This window comes from Choristoneura fumiferana, chromosome 6 (genome assembly GCF_025370935.1).
Source record: "Choristoneura fumiferana chromosome 6, NRCan_CFum_1, whole genome shotgun sequence".
Lineage (NCBI taxonomy): Eukaryota > Metazoa > Arthropoda > Insecta > Lepidoptera > Tortricidae > Choristoneura > Choristoneura fumiferana.
The window spans coordinates 10,775,040-10,802,929 of record NC_133477.1 but is presented as its reverse complement, the minus strand read 5'-3'; the positions used below and the strand labels follow the sequence as shown (position 1 = coordinate 10,802,929).

The window sequence follows — 27,890 nt, the reverse complement described above, 5'->3', positions numbered from 1 at the left end:
ATCTATAATTTTTATGAATGCTAGGCTCATGCTTGGTTTTGACGTGTACCAATGAATTGCACTTGTCCTTTTTAGAATTCCGTTAGTAGCCAAAAAGGCAAGAACGGAACCCTTTTATAGTTTCGTAATGACCGTATGTCCATCTGTCTGTTGATGAGGTTGATTGTTTCTCGTAACGTGAAGGTTAGACAAACCTACAATAAATACTTTAGTTCATCAATGTGCCCAAAAACTGATGGATTACATTATCTATACCTTGGTACCTACTCATAATACCTAATACAGTCAGGGCTAGACATTCAATATTTCAGCAGTACTGATACTGTAACGTGTTACGTAGACTTCAGGTGTGCAATCGAGTTGGAACTATTTGGGTGAAAAGAAGAATGTAATGTACCTAACCTAATATCGTGGAAGATATACACACTGATCGTGTAATAAGATATTTAGGACACCCACAGAAGTAATGGGATATGGGAAGGACATAGGATAGTTTATATCTCGGAAAAAAGTCTAGTTCCCGCGGGATAGCGAAACGAATTTTAAAGCTTTTCATAAGTATCAGTAACATATTTAATGAACGTATAGCTACCCCTAGCTAAAACGATACTGAATATTATGTGTCATTATGGCGACCACAGGTTGAAAATTTTAGATGTTTACAGTTTACATTGCACTAATATCGAAAAGATACAACCTTGTGACAGATGATAATTAAGACGGACGGACAAACAGATTGCAGAACGTTAATGAAAGGGTTCTGTAGCCCTAGGATGAAAACCCTTTGGATACGTGACACTAAACAACCTTATCTCACGTGACTAAAAAAAAGAATATTTGTATTGTATTGTATTGTGACTATGGCTGAGTTTCCACCAAAGATGTGCGAGGATGTGTTGCAAGGAATATGTTTTTCATGAACCAATAGAAACGCTTCATTTACCTGTCCTCGCACAGCACATCTTTGGTGGAAACTGGAAACAACATAGCGGAGCGAAGTGAGGTAAAGTAGGTAGCTACGCATTAAAATGGAGGTATTGTATCATTTCAGGATGACGAAAAAATTATCATAATCTTCCTGCTTAAGTGTGTGTCGAATGTGTGTAGCTACCTGTGGGTTCCGTAGGTGTAATTAGAAACTATATAATATGTAATATTTTAAATTGATACTTCTCAAGTAAGTATTCATAATTTTACCTGTCGAGAAGCCCAATAATCATGATTCCATAATTCGTCACTGCCATGTGAAAACCTTGTAAGTAACAAAATTTGTAAAAACATTTATACTTCTATTCATGAGAAAACCTTACAAGGCACATCACATTCGCTATGCAAATTTTGTTACTTACGAGGTTTTTACATGGCAGTGACAGTGTCAAATTCGGATAAAGTAGCATTCTTACATGACAAATGGCAGAGACAAAAAGAAAGATAATTATTTACTTACTTTAACAGTAGAAAAAAAAATCACAAATTAAACGAGGGCGGCATTTTCTACGAAACTATCACATATTGTAACGTGTTCTATAGACTTCAGGTGTGTAATGGAGTTGGAACTACATATTTGGGTGAAAAGAAGAATGTCCTAACCTAATATCGTGGAAGATATAGGTACACAATGCATATTATGCATTTAAGTAGCTTATGTTGTGCCCCACAGCTGGGGTCTAACGCACTTGGAGTCACAATTGTTTGCACCACTCTGTCATAAGGCAGCGGATGAGGATAGCAAGAGACAGTGAATGCGATCGTGAGTGCGTATACGTTAGACAATAATGCAGGCCTCCTCTCTTTCGCTCCACGGCGTGAAATGCGTTAATGTTTTTAATGATTCACGGTTAATTACATTAGCCATGATTACTACGGGATGTAGACCGGGATTACAACCATTAATGAGCTCCCCATATTACGATGCATTTACCTACGTCATGAGGGGTAAATACGGTCTAAACTTTATGTAGCGTAGCTAATTATAATTAATCTAGAAATTCATTATATTTTAGTTACTCCTTCATCCGTTTTCTATTTTTTACTTTCGAATTTTAATTACAAATATATCATGACAGATTGCGATAAACAAAAATATTTACCCCCCTAAATTTGCTTAGTATCCATAGTGCAAGGTTTGTAAATTGGTGTCAAGTGTCCGATATATTTTTATTTATTCGCTAATTAATTTATGAATGTATCACACAATATGATAATATCAAATGATTTCTTATTAAGGATGATGTTAATATATCAGTAATTTCACCTCATAATGGAATAGGCAGATATCCTAATTGCAATGAACTATGAACTTTAATAATTAGAGTAGGTACAGAGTCTATCATGTCAATACGTATTTAGTTGCAACTACGCCGGGGTAAATAGGAAGTAAGTAACTTAACAGGTACCTATCAAGATTAAAGATGCCCCAACAATAAGTATAACACTGAGTGTGAGCGTTAGACATGTGCAAGGAGATTCTCTTGTGTTGTGTGTTTCTACTAATTCCTCCCTCTGGAACTGTGCATTTTCCGGGATAAAAAGTAGCCATGTTACTCTCTGACCCATAAACTATCTGTATGCCAAAAATCACGTCGATCCGTCGCTCCGTTTCGACGTGAATGACGGACAAACATACAAACACACACACACTTTCGCATTTATAATTTTAGTATGGATTACTACCATGACCAGACCATATAGGTACCTATAGTCCATTCAGGATAACAATGGACTTTAGAAGGCCACGAAGAAGGGGTTCTAAACATTTTTTGTGAAGTCTTAATTGATGATGGTGATGATGAACAGAGATCAGAATTTTCGCGGCATTTTTGATCTGTCATGGTGACTTCTCATTTATCGACTCTACCTAAATGATACCGATAGTGATTATTTATTATCGTAAAATAATAATCTTTTAAATCCTTTTAATAATTATCTTTTAAAAATTCACTAATGGAACACTTATTAGCACTACAACAGACTTTAAATATGAAATTGAATTATTAAATTAGAAATTGTTAACTAGGTATTCATTGTTTTCATTGCATAATCCATATTTATGTCTATTTCACATTTTCGACTGCTCATAAGTTAATTAATTGGAAGGGATCGTTCTTTATAGATAAAACAGTATATTGTTGTCCTTTACCTTTAATCTTTTTGAACATTTTGTGTATCGATATATCGATACAGAATATTGGAAGTCGATGAGTGAGAAGTCACTATGACATCAAAAAGACCGCAAAAATTCCGATCTCTGATGATGAATAAAAGAAGTAATAATATTAAGTCATAATTTTCTTTACTTTGTAAGTAGACTAATACGTAATGTAGGTACTTACAAAGTAGCACAATATTAATACGTAATTTGCTACATAATATCAATTCGATTTATATTTATACATAATTTAATAAATGTGTTTCGTGGACTCATCCGCTCTCATTCTCTGTTTAAAAATATTCTACTCGTAGTTTCTGTTTCTGCTATGAAGTTCAAGCTTTTTTCCATTCCATATTTCATCAAATTTAGTGCAGTGCTTTAGTTGTGAAAAGTTAACTATTCGTATATGATTAAAGGTCATCACATTTTGATCCAAACTGGCGATAAGAAACTAAAAAATAATGTACAGAATATTGCTTGAGTTAACAATATTATAAACGTTCCGTTTCTTGCGGAATGTTCTTTACCTCTGCCTCTTTAGGTAAGTATGTTATAGGAAAACGATCCTGTTTTTAACAAAATAGAAAAAGTTATTCCATTGTTTTTAAATTATGATATGAAAAATAGCAAAGTTAATCTCACTAATATTAATTATAATTGCGAAAGTTGTAAGTCTATATGTTTGTTTGTTACCTACCTCTTCACGTCTTAACCTCAGAACCGATTTAGGTGAAATTCGGTATACAGATAGTACCTACAAGTCCCGGGGAAGGGCATAGAATAGTTTTTATCCCGGAAAATTGCATAAGTAGCTTCCGCGGGATAGCAATAAACAAATTCTACGGGAACGGAGTCGCGGGCAACAAGTTTTATTTAATGATTAATTGAAACTAATATTGACGTCTTCGATATTTTAATTAGAATTTAGTAGGTATACTAAATACACAAAAAAAATGCAATTTATTAAATGACTTCCTAAAACGTGCATTTATAAAGAGCCTATTTTCCGTCTGTCCATTCCTATATTGAACAGACTGCACTCTGCTAAAAACATAAAACGTGTAGATAGCCCCTCGCAATAGCTCCTACTAATAAAATTTAAATAAAATCCAACCCAATTATTTATTTACTTTCGACACAGTTTCTTTCCGATTTTATCCATCAAATTAACATGTGTGACAGAACGTTAAGTACTTAAAGCTTATTTAGAAATAACAATTAGAGTGTATCGCTTTCAAAAGTAAAAAAAAAGCCTTACCTATTTTTACATAAATGTTAAAGATATAGTGAGTCTATTCTCTTAATACACATAATTTGCTTAAGCTTATCAAAATTAAAAAGTAATTGTATATTAAAAGATTAATAGTTTTAGAGAAAAGACATACCTATTTAAGTAATTTTTTCGGTTTTTTTTTCTGCGGAACCACCAAGAAATTTTTCAACCAAACTGGACACAATTACACTACTAGAACATAAGTAACTGTAGAAAAAAACAAGTCATAATATTAAAGGGCATTTTCCTTCCCTTCTCCTGTTGTGGCCTTTACTCTCGTACAAGGAAAACTATAACGGCTAAGTTTATTTGAGAATTATTAGTAGTTTAAGAGTAATAAATAGCAGCCTAAGGTGTGTATTGCAGGTGGTAGGACCTTGTGCAAGGTCCGCCCGGATTGCTACCACCATCTTGCTCGCTAATCCTGCCGTGAAGCAAACAGCAGTGCTTGCACTGTTGTTTCGGCGTGGAGAGTACCTAAGACAGCCGGTGAAATTAATGGCGCTTGAGGTATCCCATCTTAGGCCTCTAGGTTGGCAACGCATCTGCAATATCCCTGGTGTTGCAGATGTTTATGGGCGGTGGTGATCTCTTACCATCAGGAGACCCACTTGCTCGTTTGCCATCCAGTCGAATAAAAACAAAAAAATATACCTAAACTTGGAAGATTCCGTATAAAATACAAAATACTTAGAAAAATATTACCCGATTTTCTCGTACCGGCTACGGAACCCTATTTTGGGCGTCTCCGACACGCTCTTGGCCGGTTGTTTAGTTGAAATTTTGATAGTCGATTAAATAGTTAAACATACGGAATTTACATAGATAGTAGTACATACATACATTTACATAGGTAGTATTATGTACATAGATATTATATCTATTGGTAAGCATGGAATCGTGGAACCCTAAAATTTATTAACGATACGATGGCTACTAGATAATGTGAAGATACCAGAGATACGAAATTGAAAAGGATTTCATCGTCTACCTTACTTATATCGAAATAATACGCATCACTTCTGACCGTTTCTTAGCTCGTCAGCGCCTAACCGCTAGCATTGAAGTCAGCTTCGATAAAAAAAAATACATCGGCACTTTCGGCCAATGCTGTGTTGTAACCGGCAGCAGCCGTGCAGTTTGCTTTTGACACCGGCCTAGCTCTGTCCCATGCCGTATTAGTTCGTTAAGTTATAACCAGCAACAATGAGTTACGCGTTTATCATAGTCGCGTTCGTTGCAATAACGGTGAAGTTGTTGTTTATGAGTTTTTCGCTATATTTCACTATGAATAATGGAGACCAAAATGTGACACAGGTGAGTTTTATTTCACAATTATGAAATCGATACCGTGGCAGTTTGATTATAAATAAATCAATACCTACTTAAGTAAATATTAAATTTTATCAACTTATCAGAAAAACTCAAATGGTTATAACCAAGTATTTCGAAGCGGTGATAATTAGGCAAATTGTTTCTTATTTTAATGTACAAATAAACCCTCTTACGGTGTTCTGTTGTGGTGTGGCATTATCATCGGATTTTCACAAACAATACATTGTAAATGAGTCTTTTACATGTACCTAAACCTAAATAAAAGGCATATTTGCACGTTAGATTCGACATTTTAAGTTATTAAGAATCTTCACTTAAAGTAAATACCTACCTATATACTAGGTATATATTTACACATTTATGTGCATGGGAAGCCTAGGACGTCCTAGGGCTGATATGATTATGATGTTGAATGTCCCAGCGTTGAGACGTAGCTAGAACGATTTTTTTCTTCCCCAAAGATCCCAATATTACAAATTTCATCGAAATCATTAGAGTCGTTTTCGAGATCTCAAAAAAACTATCCTACCTGCGAGGTACCCACTACTCTAATCTAAATGAGTTCGTTTGTGAAGATGTTTAATCTAATGATGACAAAGATCTGAATGGAGACAACGGTATAACTGAATATCCCGGTAATGCATTCCTATGCTTTCTATAGAATATATCAACTTTAAATAAGAATAGAGGGCACTGTGCCGTCCAAAAACGTTGAATACCTGGCTGTCAAGATGACGTGTTAACTTCGTCTACAATCACTAGATGGCGTTATCCGAGCGTATCATAAGAAAAATGCACGCGCGAAGTCGAGGGTCAAAGCTAGTGTTTACATAAGTATACAAACATGTTTAATAGGAAGTATAGGATTAATAATTTTTAATACCTATATTAAAGTTAGTACTTATAGGTTTATTTGTGTAGATAGGTACTTAAATTGTATTAAGCCGAGTTTAGACTTGCAAGAGAAATCGTGCAAGTTGCATTACATTGCGAGGCCGTAAAGCCAACGAGTTTGAAGTGGTCAGTCGAGCGCCGCAATGTAATGCAACGTGCACGATTTTTCTCGCAATTCTAAACTCGGTTTTAGATTTTAATTCATATTATGGTACAAAGATAAAAGAAGCAAATACCTAAGGTAACTAAAAACGCTTTTATTACATACAATACAATGGGGCCCGAACGTCGCGCGTCACGGCGCAGTTCGTATGTAATTTCCATAGACCGTGGCGAAGTAGTTTAAATGTTCGTGAATATACAAATTATGATAATATAAACCATTCGTTTCATCCTTTTTTTATTTTTTTAACTTTTATAAAACAATAGAAAACGATAAAACTATAGTTATAGGTAGGAAGTGAATGAAATGAATGAGTAAATGTCAAAATCCTGCTGTCATTACATGGCATGTACTTGTGTGCGTGACCTCAACTCTGATGGCACTACCTATAAACTAACTTTACTGTAAACCAAACACCATTGTAAGGTGACCTGGGGAGCGGTTTTTGAAATGATAACACAATCGAAAATTACGTTACGTTAAGTTTTGCTTAATTTTGCTGACCAGACGGGGACGGGGACGGTTCTGAACGACGTTTAGATATGCCAGAAATATTAACTCTTTGTGATTAATAAATAAGTTAGCACAGGGGAGAGGGTTAGTGCGTTTTACTTTTACTGACAAGGAGAGTGGGCAAAAACTTGGTACGTACTAAAGTTATATTTACGTGTTTAGTATGTAGGTATCTATCTGAACAGCCCGTTTTTATTCTATTTAGGACGCACGATCCCCTGGCCTAACAGCCTACCACCCTTGCACAAGCACCCATCCCCGTGGTGAAATTCGTCAGAATTTTCTTCTACTAAAAACGTATTTTTATATTGTTTCAGACAACTAATCCACAAAAGCATAGCAAATCACTGGAGATATCCTGGAAACAAGTCACAATGAAGTTCCTGCCCAAATCACTCTACTGCCCGGATGAGCATAACAAAAACTATGTGGACAAAATGTAAATTAGGTGTATCTATACAATTCCAATTTTTATATTTTCTTCTCACTTGAGTGTTGCAAATTGTACAGGCTAGATAGAACAGTTCGCCATGGTTAAGCTAGAAATACCTATAATACAATATATTTTGTCTTGGAAACTAACCTACACGCTACTACCTACCTACAGTCAGCAGCAGAAATGGATGAGCGGTTAGGGTGCTCAAAATTATCTATATACGACTCCACTGCCAATAATAATAGTATTTAGATCATTTTGAGCACCTCAAGGGCTGATCCACTTCTGCTGCCGACTGTACCACAGCCCACGTAGAGTTAAATGCATTTTTTTGTTTTTTGGTGTAGGTAGACCTTAAAAAAGTTCAGCAGGAACAGTTAAGTTAAAAATATGTGTCTGTTTGAACTGTTCAAAAATACATGCCTATTTAAGTATAGTACCTGGGCGACGGAGCTTTCCTCAGGCTAAAACTCGATATTAAACATTTTCCCAGAGATAATACCAAGCTAGATCGATTTGTCATCCCCAAAAGCCCCTACATACCAAATTTCATCGAAATCGTTGGAGCCGTTTTCGAGATCCCCAAAATATAACATCTATATATTTCGGGATCTCGGAAACGGCTATATATACAAGAATTGCTCGTTTAAAGGTATTAGATTAGATATATAGATACCATCATGATCTTATAACGTCGGAGTAAAAGCGTGTTACCTATACGTATTTTTGAAGCGTTCCGCAATTAAATGCATTTCGCACTTGACTGGATCTAATCATAAAATAGTTTAACTGTACGATCGTCAAAGTAATAAGATGCATAGCTAGTTAGTTAGGTGTGGGCGACTGCGGGTAGCTACTATTGAATCAACCGAATTGTCATCCACTGTGGAACCATTAAACAGAAAAAAAATATGCTGACCCCACCTTTCTCGACAAGGGAATTAACTGAAACTTAGTGTAACAACGTTCTACGGTGGGTCAGGAATATAAAACAGTTCACTACCTATAGTAGGTACATTTAGTATCAGATGCCCAGTCAAGTGGAGTATACTTACGAGTATAGTACCTATACCTATTCAATGACAATAAGATTATCATTTCTGATAAATAACTTCCTACTCAGTGAGATAGTAAATAGGATAACCAATAAATGTGCCTTGATATAAATATTACCAACTTTCAAAGCATCTGATATCTCTGTAAGTATAGATATATTTATATATGACTAAGTGTGACGTTTGATGTGAAATAAGAGCCTATTATTAATTATCATTAAGTGAAAATACCTCAATATTGTACAGTTAATGCCCCTTGATGTGATGAGTCTAGTAGTAACGGAAGAAACAAAGTAACCGAGTAGATTTCATCGTCATTTCCTTCCTGGTATCGGTTCGGTGCTGGACACCACTGAGCACAAAATCTTCATCATTAGCATATCAGCAGGAAGACGTCCACAAAGCTGCTGGTCAAAGACCTCCCACAAAGAGTTCCACAACGATCAGGGGGGCTACTACGACATTAGAAAATCCATGTTCGTATCGTACCGCCCTCTCACTCTTGTATTAAATAATATTAGCGACAGCCGGACGGCAAGATACAAAGAAGATACGAAGTTCGAATTTTGCACTTCGTAGTATAGGGCCAGTCCTATCCTGCCCGCATCCAACTGGTTCCTGCGACCTTTCCCAGTTCCTCGGTTCATCTTGTTGGGGACCTCTCCATGCTACTTCTTCCTGTTCGCAGTCGCCGCTCAAGAACCTTACTGGCCCATCGGCCAGTTCTACGAGCAAAGTACCCTGCCCACTGCTACGCTACTCTGGCAACTTTCCAAGCTATGTCAATGACTTCGGTTCTCCTGCGGATCTCCTCATACCTGATTAGAACACACAGGGAAACTCCGTGCATACTCTTTCCGTCGCTCTTTGAGTAATATTGAGCGGGTCTCTTGAGTATACGAGTAAAATGCTCAAAGCTGGCAAAAGATAACTCATAAAGAGTCAATTTAAAGCCTGACCAGAAATATATGACTACTTACACTGGCAATAATTTTAATGATTGTCAGTGTCACTGTGGCGGTTTCTTTGAACAATAACAAAAGTGCCCAAAACGATTCGTAGTCAACAACGGATCATTGTAAGAACCAAATGTTTATAATAAACTACTGGAAAAAAAACGCTTGGGGAATGAAACTATTTCACTAAAAAACCTTTCCAAATTAACATCAGAGCTAACAGGTACAAACGTTGTAGACAAGTCAAGATGTCATTGTTCCGACTATTGGGAGGGTGCGAAGTACTAGGTGGGGGTGATGAAATCTATCGCAGCGCTCATGGTGGCCAAAAGTAGAAATAGTTCTGGCTGTGTCATCTGTCATACTCATATGATTCTGTCATTAACAGAGCAATTTGTGTAGACTTTAACTACCTAATTTTAGTAATAGATTTTTGTGTTAGGATGCGAGCTTGAATTATTGAACACTGTCCCTGTTTTGTTCTTAATTCGTCTACATCTCGGACATGTCCAGCAACAATTTTCCTTATGAAACGGTTTGTGGTTGAAATTTTATATTGAGTGATACTCACAAAACCGGTCTTCAAAATGATACTCATTTTGATCTGAAAACGATATTTCATTTATTACTAGCGATATAAGAACAATTATATAATTTTACTTTTATTCAAAGAGACCAAAAAGATAACTTTATCTTTTCGTTTTACAGTAAAAGTACAACTAAACATGAAGTAAACAAACCCTGACATAACGAAAATAAAACACACTTTTTGAATAAATTGTACTTACCTCATTTAATTTTTATGGCCAAAAAAGAATTCACAACCTTTTGTCCACCCAGATCACGGTATCACAGTAATTTTGTATTATAAATTAATACGTTATAGGTTTGATTTTTGTCACAATGTCGCGATGAAATTTCAAAACGTCAGAGCATCAGAGCCATAAATGTTGCGGACGCTAGGTGGCACTCATGTCGTGCACAAAGCCGATACTGAACTATTGCCATATAAATAAGAACAATAGCGCCCTCTTGACAATAGTCATATATTTTTGGTTTACCTTTAAATACTTCTCACTAAATCTAGGAATCTGTCCCTACTCATTTAGTTTTAGATAACTTCCGTATTTATGTGACGTAGTATGTATGTATGTAAACTCTTTATTGTACAAAATAAGTAAACAAACACAGATGACAAACAATGAAATACATGTACAAAGGCGAACTTATCCCTTTCAGGGATCTCTACCAGTCAACCTTTGAGTGGATGAGAGGAGCAGTCAGTCAGTACGTAGTATTGTGAAGCAGGCGCTGTCGTTCCGACGGTAGGCGCTAGAGCGTGGTGTGCGTGATAAAAATATAAACGACATCATTCTGTACTCTTCAAACTAGCTAGAGAAAGGCTGATTTCGTTTTTTTTTGTACAGTTAACAAAATTATGCGATATTTTGGATTTGTTCACTTTGGTTCTCCGAATGCGATAAGTATATAAAAGCAAAAAGTATGATGAACAAAAAATCAGACTAGAGAATAGCATCTCGTTTTATGAAAGATTTACATCGTCACCAATAAATTGACTACTTGTGAGTCTCGGGTTTTTTTCTCTCGTAAGAACTGCTTTCTCCGATCTCCAATCACAATAAAATTTTCACAAAAATAAAATTGTGATTCGCTAATAAAAGCTGGTGCTCAGTCCAGCTGAGATATAAATAAGGCCATGGATTTAACAAATACTATAAGCGCCTTAATTTAATTTGTAGCAAAAACATAAGACCTCCACTACACCTTTGTTCGGTAGGCGTCATCAATTTGGCACTTTCAATAATTACTTCGATATACATTTGGCTTTGGTACAAATACAAAAGGGTACTTAGATGGAAAATAAATCTAGTGAGATGAATATTACTTCCTGATATCAAGGATAAAACTTTAGTGCTGTTCCAGTGCGTTTTTCCGCTTTGCAAGAGAATTGACCGGTTTCCAGAGTAACATAAAAAGCAAAGCTAGAAGTATATAGGTACTCAACCGTAAAAACTTCTAATGGTTTTACTGAGTAATAGGAGGATTCATTACTTCCTTGTTGTGCACAATTTTGCTGACCCAGTATCAATACTTTGATCTTAGAGCCATCACACACCGCGTTTTTCTTTCTATGTAGTAGCCATACAACTCGTGTGCGTGTCGCGTTTGTATCGATACAAACGCGCGTCAACGGCGCGTTTAATAAACGCGGTGTGCAAACGCCATTAAACATCTTTAATGTGATCTGTTCAAATTTGAGATAATATATAATTGCAAATGTCGAAAAGGTCTTATTATGTAATAGCGGCAATTAAGTCTGTTTGAGCCGATAAGACGAATGTAAACAAGCTGTGTGTTGTTGGCAGTAAAGTTGTCTTATCATCTGTAATTTGTTAAGACCAATTTTATTCTATTTTGTACATATTTGTCAAATAAATTGTACTATTAATAAAAATCTATTTACTAATATTATTCCTAACCAAGTAAGTATTTCTAAAAGAAAATATTATGTATTAAAAATATATTTTATTGACTAACATAGTTCCTATGTGCCTATGAGCACAATAATTGACTATCAACATATCAAAAATAAATACAACAAACATCTTTGTTATCTATCTAATTCTTTGTACAAGTTTTATTCTTATGTACTCAAGCAAAACCACACTTTTGCTTTAAATTACCTACTTGTAATCACTATCTTCAACCACTAAAAAACACATTTCTCTCACCATAGTTGACCACTTCACCGTTTTCTTCCAAATATTGAGCTTCATGTCTTTGCCTTTCATCTCTAAAGCTTTATGTACAACAAATCTATTGAACTCATGAACATGCTCATGGTTAGTGTATTCTTCGATATCCATCCACTTACATTGCTTAACTTCTCGCTGGGATATTGTTATTTCTTGAGAAAGTGCCTTCATCATTAATAGTACATATATGTCGGAATTGCCAAACATCATGTTGTGTGTATGTCTAAATGTGACCAAGGACTGGAAGTCTGCATCCACACCAGTCTCCTCTTTCACTTCTCTTACAGCAGCAGCTATTAAGTCTTCACCTGGACATAGGAAATAGTAAAAAATGTTACATAAATAAATAAAAACATTTTCAGGGGTCAATAATTAAGTAACAAAAATACAACAGCCCTATCTATACATATGATGCTAATTAAGTATATGTATATCCTATTAAGACATTCCTGGCTGAACCACCAGAATTTAACTCCCAGATTATTATCACCAGACTTGGATAAGTGTGCCAAATTTCAGCTGAATCAGATACCAGAAAGTACTCAAATAATGGTTTGCAAATTATGAAACACACAAACGACTTACGAAATTAATAAGTAGACAAAGCAACAAATTAAAAATGTCACCTCTTTCAACATATCCACCAGGAAGTTTCCAATGTGGGTAGTCATAATGCTGTTCTGATATAGCCAACAATTGATTCTGTGCATTGAACACCATCGCACCCACACCCAGGTTGGTGTAGCTGGCAGGTGGCAAGTTCGGCTCCGAGTCCGTCGGCAGCCATTTGTACATCATCACAAAATCATCTCTGGCATGATGAAAATTAAAACCTTTCTAAGAATATCAAGTTTATCATTACATTAGTAGTAAATATAAATTGTTCAAATGAAAATCATAACTTACTTGGGCTAGTAGAGGTACAAGAACAGAGTTTTTGATGTTAACTTTAAACCAAACACATCTGTTACCATTGCTGCGCCATGCTTCAATAGACTCTGCAACAATCAAATAAATAAATTCCCTTAATCCTGAAAACAATACAGTTGTCTCAGGCATGAAATCTTCTCTTAAATATAAATAAAAACGAATTTAAGAAATTGTTTCCAAATGCTTGAATTATTTTTGTATAAATGCAATAATGTCCATAATTAATTTATTTTTGAAAATGCTGAGTTTACTTTTGAAATCAACAGATTTAAACATGAAATGAATGAAACACCAAGAACTCACTATCTAGTATGGTTGGAAATGTTGTTGGCTCCCATGTCTCTTTTGAGGTATCCACTGTAATGCCTTTAAACCTGTCTTTTTCACCTTGAAAAAGGTTTTGAAGATTTTTTGAGTGGTTACAGCAAGTAGTTCTGAAAATAAGTTGAATTGTGTATTTAAAATAATGTCACTAACTCTGCATAAGTAATAAAAGGCTCATAGATCTATCACTTTATTAACTCCTCTCACTCCTACAAAAAGATAGCCTTAAGTTTGGCACGGACCCTTGTCTTAAGCATACAAGGGATTAAGTGCTTGATCCTTACTGCCCTAAAGTAAAATTAAATAATATGAGTCTGGTTCTAAAGTGAACAGAACAATGGACCATAAAAAAATTATGTTAATTCACTCTGTATTGCTTACACTTAGTACCTACTGGTGAACTGAGATGCCACTACACAGAGATAAAAAATTTGTTTAATTATGTTTTTGTCTGATATATAACAGAATGACAGTGAAAGTCTATAGTTCACTGTATTTCTGCTTCGAAACAGAGTTTATATAAAAACATACCTTATAAATTTTAAATTATTTACAAAAACACATTGCGATTTGACTTGGAATGGACTATGCACTAAACATCGACGCATAACGTGGCTGTACATAGTTATTATTTATGTCATATGTGGTATATTATTTATAATTCTTAACGATCTCGATCTTAACGTCTTATTACACTTTATCAATTAATAGCTCACAAACCAAATTCCAAGACTATTTTAAAGCTACGTATTGTAAAAGTAAATAAGTGTATACATTGTTTTGAACACACGAAAAGTTAACTATTTTTAGAATTTAGTCTAGTTCAGTACGACAACAGCTTCAATATTAGTTGGTTTTTTACTATATTTTTACAAGTCAATCTTTGTTTCTCAATGCTCTCTGCCTGCCTGTGCCTCTGACTTATTTTTGATATTTGATTTACTTGTAATGCTGAACTGACTGACTGAACTGAAGTGTTATGTACAGTGAAAAACAGGGAGGGACCGGAGGACCAGACTGGACTGTCAGTTTGACAGTGACGGAATTAGTGATGTGCTCTATCTATCGACGATTGTCGATGAATGATGAGGTTGGAAATCGACCAACATTATGAAGAATAATTTTACCTAATTAACAAATGCTTTTTTTTTGTTCCGCGGTGCGGCTAAGCGTAAAGTACAATATATATTTTTAATCAAATTATTATACAAACTTATTTTTTACCAACCTACCTTAAAATTAAAGAAACAACCAATATTTATTACACTTTTAGTTATAAGTATAATAATACTTTTAATAACTTTATTTTTTATAATAATACTTTTAATAGTACTTTTAGTTATAGGTATATTAATAACTAAGTAAAAAGAAATGTGAAAATAATGGAACGCTTATTAGGTCCTTAGCTTATAGGCTTCTCGTAATTTTGATAATTTAATTATAATAAAAATTACGTAACGATTCGTACTTGATGGTAAAGCAAAGGTTATTTTTTTAACATTATTATTTATATTTAAAATAAAATGTATTAGTCTTTAAAATAAAGAAGTTTAGATTTACTTATTTATTCGATGCCCTAAAAACAATCGATTTTCATGATAATTGACCAAACGTCGATAGTGTCGCTTTCCTACTACAAGTAACAGCTGAAGTTGACAATTGTCATAGAGCTAGACATAGATACTGTGACATAGGCTGGAAAATCTGGAAATGAATGAATACAACCAAGAGTCTTATATTAGGTACTGGAGAATGCAAGCTGCAACATTGATTTGAAGTCGGATTAATCCGAATGATTCTACAGAATTTAAACGCGTATTCACACACACGCACGCACGCACACACACAATCAAATTAAGATTGTTTTTTTGGAATCTTCACATACACACAATCATTTATTAATTTTGCAAAGTAAGGACTATTTTAATACGAGAGCGAGCAGCAGGGCTACTATGAAACTCGAAGTTCGTGTCGTACTGTCCCTCTCGCTCTCGTATTAAATAGTATAATATAAGTGTCAGAGGGACCGCACGACACGAAGTTCGAGTTTCGAGTTTCGTAGTAGCCCGGCTGACACATACTGTTTAATACTAGAGCGAGAGGGACGGTATAACTGTACACAAAAAACAGGGTAGTATTTCCAAGTCGGTATTATCCGGGCCGGGAAAGAGATGGGAAGGGAAAGAGTGAGTATCACCCGTCGCTGTCACTGTCATGTCAAAGTCCTTCCTCAAACTTTGCTTCAACTTTGCTTGCGGCTTGCGCAACTCGCGCATTTAATATGAATTAAGATTTTATCATTGATACGGAGAGGCTCATTTGTATTTGCTGTCGTCATAGCTCAAGGCTATTAAAGTCTTATCTTTTCCAAACAAAATTTTAACTGCGAGCTCAGATAAATATATACCCCTTGCTTATTGTAAAGTACGAAATTCCAATTGGAATTTAAGTCATTATTTAATTAAATTTTCGTAGTCACATTACTAAATATTTATAATGTCTTCTAAAATATTTGAAGGCGTGTTAGATCGGTATAATGGAGTTACGGTGGATTCTCAGCAGGAACCTTGTGATATTGACAATTTCCTAGACCAGCTGAAAGGTGAGTTATTGTAGAGCTGACACAAATATGAAAAATAAAATAAAAATGTATGAGGCGCCTTGACAGTGTGTGTGTACTTAATAAATTATATCCTAAACAGATTCACATAAAAAATGGATTGAAGACGAAAGAAGATGCATCTGGTTCAAAGTCAACATCAAAGATGCCACATGGGTCCCAGTATTGGCAGATGTAAGTAATTACCATTATCACTGGCTACTACTTATTGCATTTTGTTATACTAATATTTTAGTACCTACAGCTGAAATACCCAATCTTCCTTTTATCATTACAGGAAGGATACAATTTTCATCATTCCAGAGATGATTTTGTGATGATGTACAAGTGGTTGCCAACTGACAGTACCCACAATTTACCCCCAGCATGCCATACTAATCTTGGTGTAGGAGGCATGGTATTCAATGATAAAAAACAATTATTGGTAGTCAGTGAAAAATCACTTGACTTTCCCCATTGGAAGCTACCAGGAGGCTATGTTGAACGAAGTAAGTAAATATCTCAAGTTAGAGGTTTGAAGAATGAACCTAAATCCATCTGGCCAATTTTGGTGAAAGCCTTTGTTTAGCACCATAATGAATAAGAATCAAAACTGTTGGTTTGACCAAAATTGGTCAGATTTATGTTCATTCTTCAAACCTCTAACTTGAGATATGTTGCAATGAAGTGGGTAGAACTCCTACCTCTTTATTATAGAAGCAAAGACTTTTTATGATAAAAAGTGGTCAATGTAGGGTACACTAATATTTCAGTATCAGAGAGTGATGTACGTCAACTCATTTGATTCCTATACTTGATTTGGATAGGTATTTAACTAAATGTAAACAAAACAATGTCAATTGGTGTCTTAAGTTCCCTCATTAAACTATCCAAACATTAACATTTCTGTTTTGAAATACACTAGTCTAAATAAATAAATATCATGGGACACTTGACACCAAATAGAAATAGAAAGTAAAATGTTTAAAATTCTTGAATGTACCAAACCTGGCAGCTGAAGCTTGTTTACATTTAGTTAAATACCTATCCAAACCAAGTATAGGCAGAACCCTGTCATTGTGATATTTTATATCATCCTGTAAGCATTGCTATAGCCAAACCAAAATTATTTACTATGGAAAGGTTCTATGGTGACCTGGGAATCAAATTGGTTGACTATATAACTAGAGAAATTACACAATTACTTGTTAAATTATTGTGAACAAGGACAAATAATCCATCATTCTACGCTGTAGAATCTACAGTATGCATTGTGGCTTTTATCCATAAGGGCTATTAACTGAGTCATAGAACTATGTCATAAAACTTCTTATCAACAATTAAAAGTACATAAAATTAACTAGTGAAACTATGTAATTGCCTGTGGCAAATTGTCGAATCATGCTTATTTGTATTGTACCATTACCTATCTGGATCATGATGTTTTAGGAGAAGACATCAAAGATGCTGCCATGAGGGAAGTCTGGGAAGAGACAGGAATTAAGACTGAATTTGAATCCATGGTAACATTGAGGCACAGCCACAACTCAATGTTTGGTAACTCTGACATTTATGTAGTTGTTAAGTTACATGCTACTTCAACAGTAATAACTAAATCTGATGAAGAAATAAGCGCATGCAAATGGATGGAGGTTGACGAATTCTTGACTCATCCACATGTTCATGAATTTAATAGATTTATACTTCTGCAAGCATTAGATTTAGAAAAAAGAAATATTAAATTGGGACTGAATAATGAGAAATTTACTATTGGGAAGATGACAAGAGAAATTACAAATCTAGTTGTTAATGATCTTTAGTATCTACTTAAGTGTTTATTTAAGCATGTAAGGGGGCTGTTTCACCATCCATTGATTAGTTTTAACTGACGGTTAAATGTGATGCCGTCTCTATTTGTTTTGTTAGAATAGACAGAGACAGCATCATATTTAACCATCAGTTAACACTAATCAATGGATGGTGAAACAGCCCCTAAATGTTTTTTTTTTACAAAAAGTAATGTGTCAACTTCAGTCTAGTATTGTCCAATGACCTGAACAGGTTGCATTGTTTGAAATATTATAATATAAAACATAATATAATAATTATAATATGAAATATCCCAAAAATGTGGGATTGTTTGAAGGAAAACAAACTTTTCGAAATAAAGTAAGAAAAAGTTTATTAAAAATTAAACTACTGAATACATTTAAAAGCATTTAAAATTTTATTTAACTTGTTTGACTTTATCTTGTGTGAGCTCATAGGGTACCATGTAACTTAAAAATCAGGGGTTTTATATTTACCACACTTCTTGACTCATCACTCCTGGGGAATAACAGGAGTTGGACAAAAAGATGCGACTTGATTACTTCAATTTTAAACTTTGTAAGCAAATGCCAAGGTTCAATTTCAAATGTATTTGAGTTGCTTTGTTTTCTAATGTCCTTTGCAAATTGTAGTAGGTTATCTCTTATGGAATGTGCGAAGTGTGTCATGTAATTCGCTCACTATTGATAATGATAAAAATAATTATACCACAAAAATAAGATTCCATTCTTGTGGTTTGCTTTGTTTGGGTTAAATGTTAGGACGAGTGGTGCAAATAATAAAAATATTTTCGATTTATTATGGTTTTATTATCATTCTGTCCACCCTATTAAATAGCAATAATTACAAGGTTCAATGAAGTGACTATAATATTATAGTACCAAAAAGTTTGCAATTTGAATTTAGTTGATTATAGTAATTATCAGTTCATTACACATAATATGAAAATATATAATTATAATGGTCTTGTTAGTAATATGGATTACTAAAAGGCTACAATACCACATTACAGTCCATTTTATCTGTCAAATTATACAGTTACTATCATGGATTTGTGTTAAGTTATAAAATGTAGTGTTGACCATTTAAACAAGTCTCATGCCAATGTTATTCTCATGTTAGGTATTGCAGTTGTCATGACATCAACTAAGCATTACAGTATGCTTGTGAAATAAACTTATACTAACTTGGTTTGGACACAGCCTAAGCTGATATGTCATTTATATAATACAAACATAATGCTATTGTCCACTATTTTATTTTTCATAATCATAATTGATCTCAATCCAAATCCGGAGCCGAAGCACTGTGACCCATGTATTCCTCTTCGTCAGAGCTGTCTGCTTCACCAATAATGGATTTCAAGAGCCCACCAAACATTGAATTAGCATTTTTAGGGTCATGTGGTATCTCTATTCCAAACCAAATACGGCCAATGTTATCCAAGTACACTGAATAGTTTGGATCTCGTTTTATACTAATTGCATACCAGTTCCTTAATATTTTAAATTGTATTGCATGTTTCCTGAAAATTAAAATGAGTTTTTAAGTTTGACAAGTATATTTAAAATTTCAAATGTGAAAAAGATATTAGCATAACACTTACTGTTCAATGGCACGTAAGAGAAACCAGAGAAAATTGAGTAATGGAAATAAATAGGGTGGCCCAGTGTCATTTTTAATGGTTGGATGTGACCCTGTGTATTTGTTAAAGGTCTCTGTTGCCATCTGTATGTTCCTTAGGCAAAGAAATTGCAGTACTGCTTGTGCTATGAACAGGTCTATCTCAGATTTCAGGCCCTTGGTTGTATGCAGCTCTATGAGCATGTTGGCATACGCTGCTCCATCACTGGAGTGTAAGAAATGTTTGTGTGCTGCTGTGTACTTCTTTTCTCTCCAATACACTTCAGCAATTTTCTGAAATTGTATAAAATAACAAAGATTTTCAATTTGAATCATCATCACGCTTAATCATTTGCAGCACAACAGCTTCAAATTCAATTTTGATTTGAGCGTTTAAACAATCTCATTTTTCTGGTCACTTCTGTAACAATGGCCAAATATTTTGATAGTTTTTTAGTTATCTGGTAGAAATACAGGAACTCTAACAAATAATCGAAAACAACATCAAAATCTACAGCCAATTCGTAAAAAATGTGACCAGATAAATGAGGAATAAAACGCTCGAATAATCGCTCTTAGGGTTGGAATCTTGCAATTTTTACTTATTTTGTGAATAGAAGGTAGGTAAACTTGCTTTTATTTACATCGAAGATTGTTTGAATTTTGGTTAAGAATGTTAAACAAAAAAGTAAGTTATTACCTTGTGAAGTAAAGGATGACCTTTTTTATTGTTGTCCATGGACCACTTCACTGCATTAGTCAAAAATGTTTCCCGCTCTGGGATGGTGGAACTCATGATTTCAAATAAATTTGCTAATTTCTCAATCCATTCCTCAGACGGCTGCGTTTCGGATTTAGTTAAAACGTCCAGAAGCAGTATGGCTAGATCGGCGCCACTGCCTTGTTGGTCGCGCTGCAAGAGCAGTGTGGCACCTTTGTGGAGCAAGTTTAAAAGATCCGCATATTTCTTTTGACTTAGGTATCTGGAACAAGATACAAACAGTAAAACAATACTCTTAACACAACCTTATAATACGGTATGAGTGATGGTCACTACCTGAAATAAAGCGTTCTGTACATTTGATGTGCTTCGTAGTATTGACCAGAATTAACGGACGCCTCTAATTTATCTAGCACTCTCACTACACCTCTTTCTCCACGTGCCGCCATGGTTTACTTTCTAGAAGAATCTGTTTTTCCCTTAATTTCGTATTCACTTATACGCCTCAAGAAAAGTCATTTTTGTTTCATTTCATTGGTAGGTACCAGCAAGGCAGGGTGGTAGATGGCAGATATGAAATAAAGTAATGCTATCAATTAAAAGTAAGAGAATGAAACTCAAAAATGGCGCTAGTATCTTTGTAAAAATTAAGGTTAGACAAAGAGAAAAGGTGTTTTTTTATTTGGAAGCATAATAACAATAAATATGCGTTCAGAAACTAAACTTGTAAAAGTTAAAATGGCTTATTGGTTAGAGTTACTTACATATTTAAAAACAAATAGATTTATGTAACAAAGAAATATATTAAATATATTGACCCGAATAACTCACGTCTTAAATCGAGTTTAGCTCGACATGTTTCGAGTATGTGTTGTTTGTTCAAAAGAAATATAAGTAAGTATTTAAGTTTATTCAAATTGATTAATAGTATAAAAAAGTAGATTAGGTACAATAAAAAAAAAAACTAAAGCTTTGTTAAAATTAAATAACTGAAACTATAATAAAAATGGACCCTGCGGCATCGGGCATGGTAATGGTACCAAAGAATAAAGATGCTGGCAGCATTTTAAGACTAACGTTGTTAGTTCTCTTTATAGTTTGTGGTAAGTAATCTTACCTTCGCATCTGCGTTGAGTACAGAATATTATGTTGAGCGAAGTTGTTTGTTAGTTACCAGTTGTATAAGTAAGGTTACCATAGATTTTTTATTTATTTACTGTCAAGGCATGTTTTATTAACTACCATTGCTGAAATTAGATCCAAGCCGTAGCAAGGGAGATGAAACTAAATTTACCTGCTCATTAATAATAGACCCCATACTGTTGTATCTAATTATCTCCATGCATTCTAAACGGACGGTTAAAAAATTTTATTAATAATTTGTGGGTAGTTTTGTTTTGTTTCATAAAACGTATGTGGGTACTTGGGGAGTTACAGTGACAAGTTAAAACGGTGGTTGTGGTTCGTTAGTCTAACAACTGGTAGCATGGTGTACGGTTGTGTCACTCTGAAGATGAGCTCTGTTTGAGTTCGAAACGCGTCAGTGTAGTGTGGTGGTGGTGATAGATGGGTTTGTGTGATTTGTGTGTGTTCTTACAGTGTGGAGGTGGAGGAACTGCATGAACACGCATATTTTGCATAAGCTTAGCTATCGTAAGGTCGCGGGTGAGCAAGGAAATTATTTTAGTTCATGGTAAATGGTAATGGTACCAAAGAATAAAGATGCTGGCAGCATTTCCTCGCTGGATCGTAAGACTAACGTTGTTAGTTCTCTTTATAGTTTGTGGTAAGGTACCTAATCTTACCTTCGCATCTGCGTTGAGTACAGAATATTATGTTGAGCGAAGGAAACTGCCTGTAACAAAGTTACTAATATGGCACTCTATTTGCATTGCGTTTGCGGGAGTGGTGTGTTTTGTGTTTTTACACTCACTGTACCCACTTTAAAAGAAAAAATAGAGGGATGTTAAGTAAAGTCTGACCAGCTAGTTGTGGACACATGGAATGGCGGCAAACAAATTATAAAAAAATAAGCACCCATAATGGAAACACATTTCACATGTATGTGCTTATATAAAAAAAAAAAAACTGTCTTAGGTACACATGCGCACCAAAGTTCGTACATTGTACAGTTAAGGAAACTGAATCACGTACAGTCGAACAAACCTTTTAATAATCAATTTCACTATGGATTGCTCACAGACCTTATGTGGACTTTCTTGCCAAAAGTATGAATGTCAACATGACCTTATGTCATGTCACCCTGGGTCTGATTCAATTTGTTCGACTGTAGGTACCAGGGTGGAACTGGTGGTGCCTTTAATGTTATGTTGACATTCCATACATTTTCCAAAGAAATCATAGCGAAATTGATTGTACAAATTTAATGAAATTAAAATGAATGATTTTGTTTTTACAAGCTTTTATTTAGTTTCACCTGTCCCGTTGTCTGTCTGTCTGTCTGTACTATAAATAGTCTGTAGTCAAATCTTGCAAGTTAAATTCGACCAACTTCCAGTAGTCGGATTGACTTGAAATTTGACATACTTAACTACTTACTTATGTTAATGAGGGCTATCGCGAATGAATTCGCCGCTAGAGGCGCTAGTGTAGCGTGAGGTCTCCGAAATGTCAAATCTCATAGTTTTTGGGTGAGCTACGCGGGTTTATTTATAGTTAGACTTTTTTTGTGAATATTTTGCATTACCTACCTGAAATTAATTATGGCAATTATGCGTTACGGGGCAATGAATGTCTGTGTTTTGAGACAGTTTTGTCTTTTGGAAACTTTTGTCCTCCCTTTTTTTCCGAACAAAACGGGACGATAACCAACACTGTGGTTGCTGGATATTTTTATGGTACGGTTTGAAGGTGTTTTAAATATGATTTTAATCTAAACTTTGTTTTAACGCCCGTAATAACAGACTCTGAAAGCCACACTTAAAAACCTCACGCAACAGTGCGCCATCTAGTGAGACAAAAAACGATAGCCCTCATTGCGTGACAGTACAATAATCTGGTAGTGACATCCTCGTGGTCCGGCCAGGATCGTCTCCGCAGGACGGAACTCTTCAACAGTTAATGGCATCGACTTGAAATTTGGTATGCAAATGTAGTTTGGGTGACAATGCAAGTAAAGTCGACAAAAGTACAGTCGAAAATACAAACTGAGACATGGATGCACAGAAAAAGAGACCAGCACTGGGAATCGAACCCAGGTCCTCAGCATTCCGTGCTGCGTGCTATAACCCCTACACCACTGCTGGACAGGAATTTAGACAAGAATTTTTCCTATGCATACATATCTCAGGTTGCTTATTTCTACTTTGCTACTTAAGCAGCAGCACTAAAAAAAACAAAAGTACAGTCAGCAAAAAAAAGCTTGTATTAAAAATGTTTTTTTTTTGTTTTTACCAAAAACTTATTTCTGTGCATTTGCATGTAAATAAAAAACTTCGGGTGATATTCACTCTCCATGGGTTTTGACTTTTTTCACACATTATCGCTTATGAAAACCAACATCCATCATGTTCATGTATATCATATCCGTTTACACCAATATATATTACGGGTGCTCCAGGGGTGCACCATGGTATAACTGAACTTGTATCATCGAACACATATTATTTACTCATATTAGACATTTCAATGGGTACAACTCACAGGTTTTTCGCGATTTTCTTCGAACTAACAATATTTACCGAAAAACACTAAATGCAAGTTTATAGAATATATTTTTATGTATAAAAAAAAGTGCTTCGGTAAATGCTAGCCCCCTTGGCTCACAAACCAGAATTTTTTAAATCTTATTTTCGCTCTCCTGTAAAATGACGATTTTGCACTTTTATCACTTATCACAGGAGGCACAGAAATATTCATATGAATTTAACGACTCTGAGGCGAAGTCGACGGAGCTCTGCTTCGCGGAGCTCCTATTTCGCCTAGTTATGGCAAAATACTAACATAACGTAACCTATACTTGAGCAATCACGTTACCTGTTTTCTTTATTACGGGGGCCCCGACCCCGTCCCGCCTTACTGTTTCGCCTATCCAAGTATTAATTTTTTTTTCAAAAACCTTCGAAGGATTGTTTGTTTTTTAGATGCGGGGGTGTTGCACTGTCTTGAACTTTAACCGCTGCTGGAGTACTTATTATACCTACTTAAACATTAGAAAAAAAATATTGGGCATGACAATATAATAAGTATCTATATAACACACACAGTAGGTACCTAACGTTCATCGGTGGTAAGATTTGCGGAGAATTTTGCTGCAGCGAGCCGCTGGGGCTTTAGAGGGCTTTTGTGACCCTGACTACGGCTGGGTCCCGTCGTTCCGTGTACCAGGATTGCAATATATTGGGTAATAGTAAACGACCGTGAATAATGAATGGAATGAGGATTTACGCAGGTGCAAAGAAAAGTCGTTGTTCGGAGAGGACGCCCCAAGGGAGCATTTTATTTTATTCATGGATGTGAGTTTGGTATCCCAACGTGTACGTGAGGAGATGTCCAAAGCTTGCTTTAGTAAATAGGCAATGAAACACGTAGGTACCTTAACGGCGGCTGGGACCCAATCAACTAGGTAGGCACAGCCTCGTCAATGCGAAAGCTATTGTGCAGGCTTGCATGAAAATACTTATATAAACGGGGCGTCTTTTCAGCACAAAAATATACAAATCGGGGATTTCGGGATTATTGACGGGTTTCAGTAAAGCTCGCACATTCGAACAAACCTCCCACCCGCCTCCTTGCATTCCAGGCACTTAGCGTTATCAAACAAAAGTGTCTTTGTAAATACATACCTATATTACTTTGAAGGGACCTGTGCCCTTAGTGTAAGTTTTCGGTAACAAAATACATCTCGATCGCGTTCGCGTTAAAACCTCAATTTGTATGGAAACACGAACATCGCAAACGTTCCGCTAGAGGCGCTGTTCGTGTTTCCATATAAATTGAGATTTTAACGCGAACGCGATCGAGACGTATTCTGTAACCGAAAACTTACACTAAGGATACTGCACTATTTTCAAAGTTCAAGCGCAAACGAAATCGCAGTCTTTTTTTTACCGCAAAGCTTTAGTCAACGAAAGCAGTACTTATAGCTTCTAAATAATAAAATTTGAATCAGAACGAAAATAAAATATTTTTTGTGGTTATTAATTGCCCTACTTATATTAATTGGTAAAGCACTCACTTTAAAAAGCTTAAATGCACCATGCCAGCCTCATTGAAAGACTCGATGTCCACATTCATCAAACACTCCTATTGCGATGTCCAGATTATCTGGCTGCAAAGGAGTGCTTGATGAACCTGTAAATTCGTACTGCATCTTCCGATACCGGACAACTCAAAATAATATTATTCACTGCACCATTGAACAGGTCTAAATCACTCAAATACCTCTCGCCTCTCGCGGTTATCCTTAGTCAATACACACTCCACCAAAAAATGTATTGTCCTCAATTTTATTGTTATTATTGCCGCCGTTATTGCTGTTCAATTTGTCTTGTTGCATAGATGACTTACATAGTTTGTTTTGTTTATATGTTTGAAGATAAAGCAGTGTATGTAAGAAAAAACTTGTAGGTAAGTGTGATGTTTGTAATTACATTTAGTTAGTGAGTCACTTATGTACAGTAGAGTTCATAAACTTGTTAGCAAAAATTTGATCAAAAATATCTGAACACGACTCTACTCGTATTGTTAACGGCGTAGAAGCGTGTTCAGATATTTTTGATAAAATCTTTGCTCACAAGTTTACGAACTCGACTGTACATAAGTAACTCACTTGTCGGCTAGTTTTATAAACCCACTGTCATATTTAAATCCTTCTCATTATGTAATAGTCACATAAACTACTATTGTTTATGTGCAAAGTACGGTTACTTACCAAAATAAGTCCGTTTTCAGTGAAGATTTCATTTGTAGGGTTTACTGTACGTCCAAGCTTACCCATTACAGCTTTATCATATCCGGGACGCGAGTGACTAAATCAAATCTATCCCGGAGCGCAGCAGCCACTGCATCGCTTTTGGAATTTGGCCAATGGATTTTAGCGAGTAATTGGGTACCTAGAGTTCTTCTATTTGGTCTGGTTGCTGCCAACCGCGACACAAATTGTTACGATTTAAGTTTTTTTTCAAGAATAAAGTCATCTTCGTTACTGGTTAGTAACAAAGCTACATAATAAAGGTAGGTAGGTATGTTTTGAATTATTGATAAATAGGTAAGCGCCTAGCCCGCCTAGGTGCAAGGCGCAATTATGTATTATTAGCTAGATGGTAGATACTTATGATAATATGCCTACTTAAGCAAATTTATATGAAACTGGATTCTGCCACAATACAAGTAATATAGGCAGTATAGGCAGTATTTCGGCCGCTAACCAAACTTCACCCGATAAAACTACGCAGTGCCACGCCGCGCGCCGCGCAGTCCGGTCGCTGGTCGAGTGAGTGCTGCGCCGCGCCGCCCGCTCTATTTGACCCCGTTTCGATTCCGTGACGTGGTTATAAAAGCTAGGTACTAAGTAACTAGGTACATACTATAATATTTTATTTAATAATGGAATGGCGACGTCACGAAAACGTGTACGTGTACTGCAGTGTTTACGGGTGCCTAAATTCAACGCTGATAACACCAACATTGTCATTTTTTCAACCTCCTGCTGATGCTGAAAGGTAAAATTAATACATATTAGGTACTTTATTATTAGTCTTTTAAAATTTGTCTAGGTACCTACTCAACAAAATGTAAACCATAGTGATGTGTCTATTTAAAGAAAATTGCATTAAAAAAATATGTAAATTTAAATAAATTTACAATTTAAATCTTCTATCAAAATATAAATCCGAACGAATTTATGAATTTGAACTAATATTAATTCACATTTTAAAAACGTATTTAGTTTACAACATTCTTCGGTTGTTTACATTTTGTTAAGTACAGTCAAGGACATAAATATATGTAGGTACGTTACCAAGACGTCAAAAATATCTATACACCTTTATGTCACTATCTATAAGGTCGATGTTTACATAAATGTGACGCTATTGCTGTATAGATATTTATGCCCTTGACTTACCTAAACAAATAGACTTAGGGGCTGTTTCACCACCCATTGATTTATTTTAACTGACGTATAAATGTGATGCTGTCTCTGTTTTTTAACCCCGACGCAAAAAGAGCGGTATTATAAGTTTGACCACTATGTGTGTCTGTGTGTCTGTCTGTGGCACCGTAGCTCTTAAACGGTGTCTGTGTGTGTGTGTGTGTGTGTGTGTGTGTGTGTGTGTGTGTGTGTGTGT

General features: G+C 35.3%; 3 protein-coding genes across 3 annotated transcripts; 1 reads left to right on the top strand and 2 right to left on the bottom strand.

Moving 5' to 3' along the window:
- Positions 1 to 7,645: 7,645 nt before the first annotated feature.
- LOC141429024 (uncharacterized) lies at positions 7,646 to 15,053 on the bottom strand. The gene is made up of 5 exons (XM_074089163.1): positions 14,339 to 15,053; positions 13,787 to 13,917; positions 13,460 to 13,551; positions 13,180 to 13,390; positions 7,646 to 12,861 (listed from the first exon to the last, which is right to left on the bottom strand). The coding sequence occupies exons 1-5, from the start codon at positions 14,428 to 14,430 to the stop codon at positions 12,482 to 12,484; spliced, it is 906 nt and encodes a 301-aa protein (XP_073945264.1). The 5' UTR covers positions 14,431 to 15,053; the 3' UTR covers positions 7,646 to 12,481.
- Positions 15,054 to 15,991: 938 nt separating this feature from the next.
- LOC141429026 (uncharacterized) lies at positions 15,992 to 19,032 on the top strand. The gene is made up of 4 exons (XM_074089167.1): positions 15,992 to 16,409; positions 16,510 to 16,601; positions 16,705 to 16,915; positions 17,856 to 19,032. The coding sequence occupies exons 1-4, from the start codon at positions 16,304 to 16,306 to the stop codon at positions 18,224 to 18,226; spliced, it is 780 nt and encodes a 259-aa protein (XP_073945268.1). The 5' UTR covers positions 15,992 to 16,303; the 3' UTR covers positions 18,227 to 19,032.
- On the bottom strand, positions 19,024 to 21,155 carry LOC141429023 (Golgi to ER traffic protein 4 homolog). Its single transcript, XM_074089162.1, has 4 exons — positions 20,917 to 21,155; positions 20,560 to 20,842; positions 19,843 to 20,153; positions 19,024 to 19,761 (listed from the first exon to the last, which is right to left on the bottom strand). The coding sequence occupies exons 1-4, from the start codon at positions 21,027 to 21,029 to the stop codon at positions 19,518 to 19,520; spliced, it is 951 nt and encodes a 316-aa protein (XP_073945263.1). The 5' UTR covers positions 21,030 to 21,155; the 3' UTR covers positions 19,024 to 19,517.
- Positions 21,156 to 27,890: the final 6,735 nt, after the last annotated feature.

What these genes read in the sequence shown, in the direction of transcription:
- LOC141429024 (XM_074089163.1), bottom strand. Translation starts at nt 14,430, where the DNA reads ATGTACAGCCACGTTATGCGTCGATGTTTAGTGCATAGTCCATTCCAA. An exon ending in AATAATTTAAAATTTATAAG is followed by an intron (nt 13,918 to 14,338) that starts GTATGTTTTTAT and finishes ACTTATTTTCAG; the next exon opens with AACTACTTGCTGTAACCACT. An exon ending in TTGTACCTCTACTAGCCCAA is followed by an intron (nt 13,391 to 13,459) that starts GTAAGTTATGAT and finishes TGATATTCTTAG; the next exon opens with AAAGGTTTTAATTTTCATCA.
- LOC141429026 (XM_074089167.1), top strand. Translation starts at nt 16,304, where the DNA reads ATGTCTTCTAAAATATTTGAAGGCGTGTTAGATCGGTATAATGGAGTT. An exon ending in TTTCCTAGACCAGCTGAAAG is followed by an intron (nt 16,410 to 16,509) that starts GTGAGTTATTGT and finishes TATCCTAAACAG; the next exon opens with ATTCACATAAAAAATGGATT. An exon ending in GGGTCCCAGTATTGGCAGAT is followed by an intron (nt 16,602 to 16,704) that starts GTAAGTAATTAC and finishes TTATCATTACAG; the next exon opens with GAAGGATACAATTTTCATCA.
- LOC141429023 (XM_074089162.1), bottom strand. Translation starts at nt 21,029, where the DNA reads ATGGCGGCACGTGGAGAAAGAGGTGTAGTGAGAGTGCTAGATAAATTA. An exon ending in TACAGAACGCTTTATTTCAG is followed by an intron (nt 20,843 to 20,916) that starts GTAGTGACCATC and finishes ATCTTGTTCCAG; the next exon opens with ATACCTAAGTCAAAAGAAAT. An exon ending in CTCTTACGTGCCATTGAACA is followed by an intron (nt 19,762 to 19,842) that starts GTAAGTGTTATG and finishes TTTAATTTTCAG; the next exon opens with GAAACATGCAATACAATTTA.